The sequence below is a fragment of the Cryptomeria japonica genome, chromosome 9, assembly GCF_030272615.1.
Source record: "Cryptomeria japonica chromosome 9, Sugi_1.0, whole genome shotgun sequence".
In the NCBI taxonomy this organism is placed as follows: Eukaryota; Viridiplantae; Streptophyta; class Pinopsida; order Cupressales; family Cupressaceae; genus Cryptomeria; species Cryptomeria japonica.
This window is the reverse complement of record NC_081413.1, coordinates 743,991,494-743,993,725: the sequence shown is the minus strand read 5'-3', so window position 1 is coordinate 743,993,725 and position 2,232 is coordinate 743,991,494. Positions and strand designations below refer to the sequence as shown.

General features: G+C 33.9%; 1 protein-coding gene across 1 annotated transcript; it reads right to left on the bottom strand.

Annotated features, from left to right (window-relative positions):
* Positions 1-373: 373 nt before the first annotated feature.
* On the bottom strand, positions 374-1,204 carry LOC131059276 (ethylene-responsive transcription factor ERF017-like). The gene has a single exon (XM_057992548.2). It carries the CDS (start codon positions 1,202-1,204, stop codon positions 374-376), a length of 831 nt encoding a protein of 276 aa, XP_057848531.2.
* Between the last annotated feature and the right edge of the window lie 1,028 nt (positions 1,205-2,232).

Here is a 2,232-nt window from a genome sequence, read left to right as displayed (position 1 = left end):
TAAAGAGATTGTTAAATTTATGTGGGTATTTTTTAAATATTTTTTAGAAATGTTTTTAGAAGGTTTGAAAATTGATGGATTCATTACTCTTTTTCTAAGGCTTGGAGTCTTGCTAGGAGGCCTGGGAACATTGAAATACAAAACAACTGAATCTAAAACCTTTCTAACAAATTTGCACTGGAAGCACTTGAAATGTAATAAGAGTCCATGTTGCAGAAGCCATTACTATTCTATAGCTCCCCACCACATCAACAACTAGGTTGATAGATTTTCTATAAATATTACATCTGATGAAAATACTTCTCTTTGATTTAGTTCTAGAAGAAGACAATCAGTATAATAAGGATATAAAAGTAGAAATATTACAGAAATCTCAAGAGAAATTCCAGAGCATTACTTCTCCACCACCATAGGAGTCATCATTACTCATTTCATAGTCCTCCTCCACAACTGAGAGATGTTGGGCCATGTTGAATAGAGAAGTGTGATAATCCTGCACAACATCTACACTTGTACATGCTTGAAGCTCACAATTAGAAGAAGGGATCTCTTTCACCAATGTTACTTCTTCTTGTGAATAATGCACATAGTTAAGCTTTTCTTCTGCAAGAACAGAATTAAAATCAGTACCTGAATACTGTGTTGGTGCTAAACCCTCTCTCCCTTTCTCAAGGTTGGCACAGGCTGAAGAAGAGAACAGGTCAGGATCCACTGCAATGTTGCTTCTTTTGTCCAAAACAACACCTCTACTTTGACAATATGTGCTAGAATTTAAACTGAAAAATGTAGACAGGTATGTTGGCAAGGACTTTGTATTGGAGTTGCACTGGCTATTCTCCCTTCTAGTGTGAGAAACTGAGGAGAAATTCTTGGCAGAAGAGAGACCTATAGAAGATGCTGCAGCCACAGCTGCAATCTTTATATCTTGTGGTGAAGAAGAGGATGGAGGAGGAGATGACTGAATTAGATGTGGGAAATTGAGAGAGGCAGAATACCCTCTTAAAGAAAAAGCAGCCACATCATGAGCACGGGCAGCCATTTCAGGTGTGGGAAAAGAACCCAGCCAAATCCTTGAATTCTTTTTGGGTTCTCTTATTTCAGACACCCATTTGCCCCATTTTCTTTTTCTGACTCCTGTGTAAAATGGGTGCCTCATTCCCTGCCCACGTGATGAACTTTCAATGCATTTCTCCTTCTTCTTCATGATGAACTTTCAATGCGTTTTCTGAATCCCATGTACAGGAGAATATAGGTTTACTTTTATCTGCAACCATTATCTCTTAAATATTCACTGTATTAACAAATATCACCAATAATTAAGTTGGTGAGCATTGCTTTGCTTTTGAATTCATGACCCATTTTTTATCTACGTCGTTTTCTTTATCCTTCAAATGTGAAAATTTGAAATGCAAATCTGTTTCCTTCCTTTGGAATTTATGTCCTGAATTTGAGCAGATTGCTTTATCTTCTTCCATTCTCATATAGGTACCTGTAATGGTTTCCTTACAGATACGTTCTTTTAGGTTTTTTCTCTTTTTGGGAAGAGTTCTATTTCTACTTTGGAAAACAGAACAGCGCGGCATATAATCATATCATAGGAAACTACTTAAAAAGAAAGATAATCATGGCATATAATATAGAGCATAGAAAACTTTTTCCTCAAGGTCCTAAAGTCAAACTTCCTTTTCAAGTTATTGTCTCTTCCCCCAAGAGTGTCTTACTCGTTTGAGTTAAATTTTCATATTCCATATAAATAAATGTTCTTTAATGGCATTCCAGATAAATGTATGTAATTGTGAAGATGGAGAAGCAAGAGAGTGAGGTTGGTTCAGTTTTGAGGTTTGTTGTTTACATTGTTTGTATTGTATATTCTTATATATTCTTACATTTATTAGGAAAGTCTTTTAGGTTTTTTTAGGACAGTAGATTTGAACTCAACACCATCTAGATGTCTATACAATATGAATTTTGTAATTGAATCAAGAGCCCTTTGACAAAGTCTTTTAGTTTTCATTATTTTTTATATTTTATAATTTTATGTTTTATTTTTATCATTTTGCTTTTGAGTTTTTAGTATTATTGAATGGTTGTGTTTAAAAATCTAATATTTCATTTATAAAAAAATATTGTAGTTATTGGTCTTTAAATGATTCATTACCCTACTTATAAAGAATTCCTAAAAATTCATTGCAAAAGTATTTCACATGGTATAAGTCTTGACACTCTAATGAA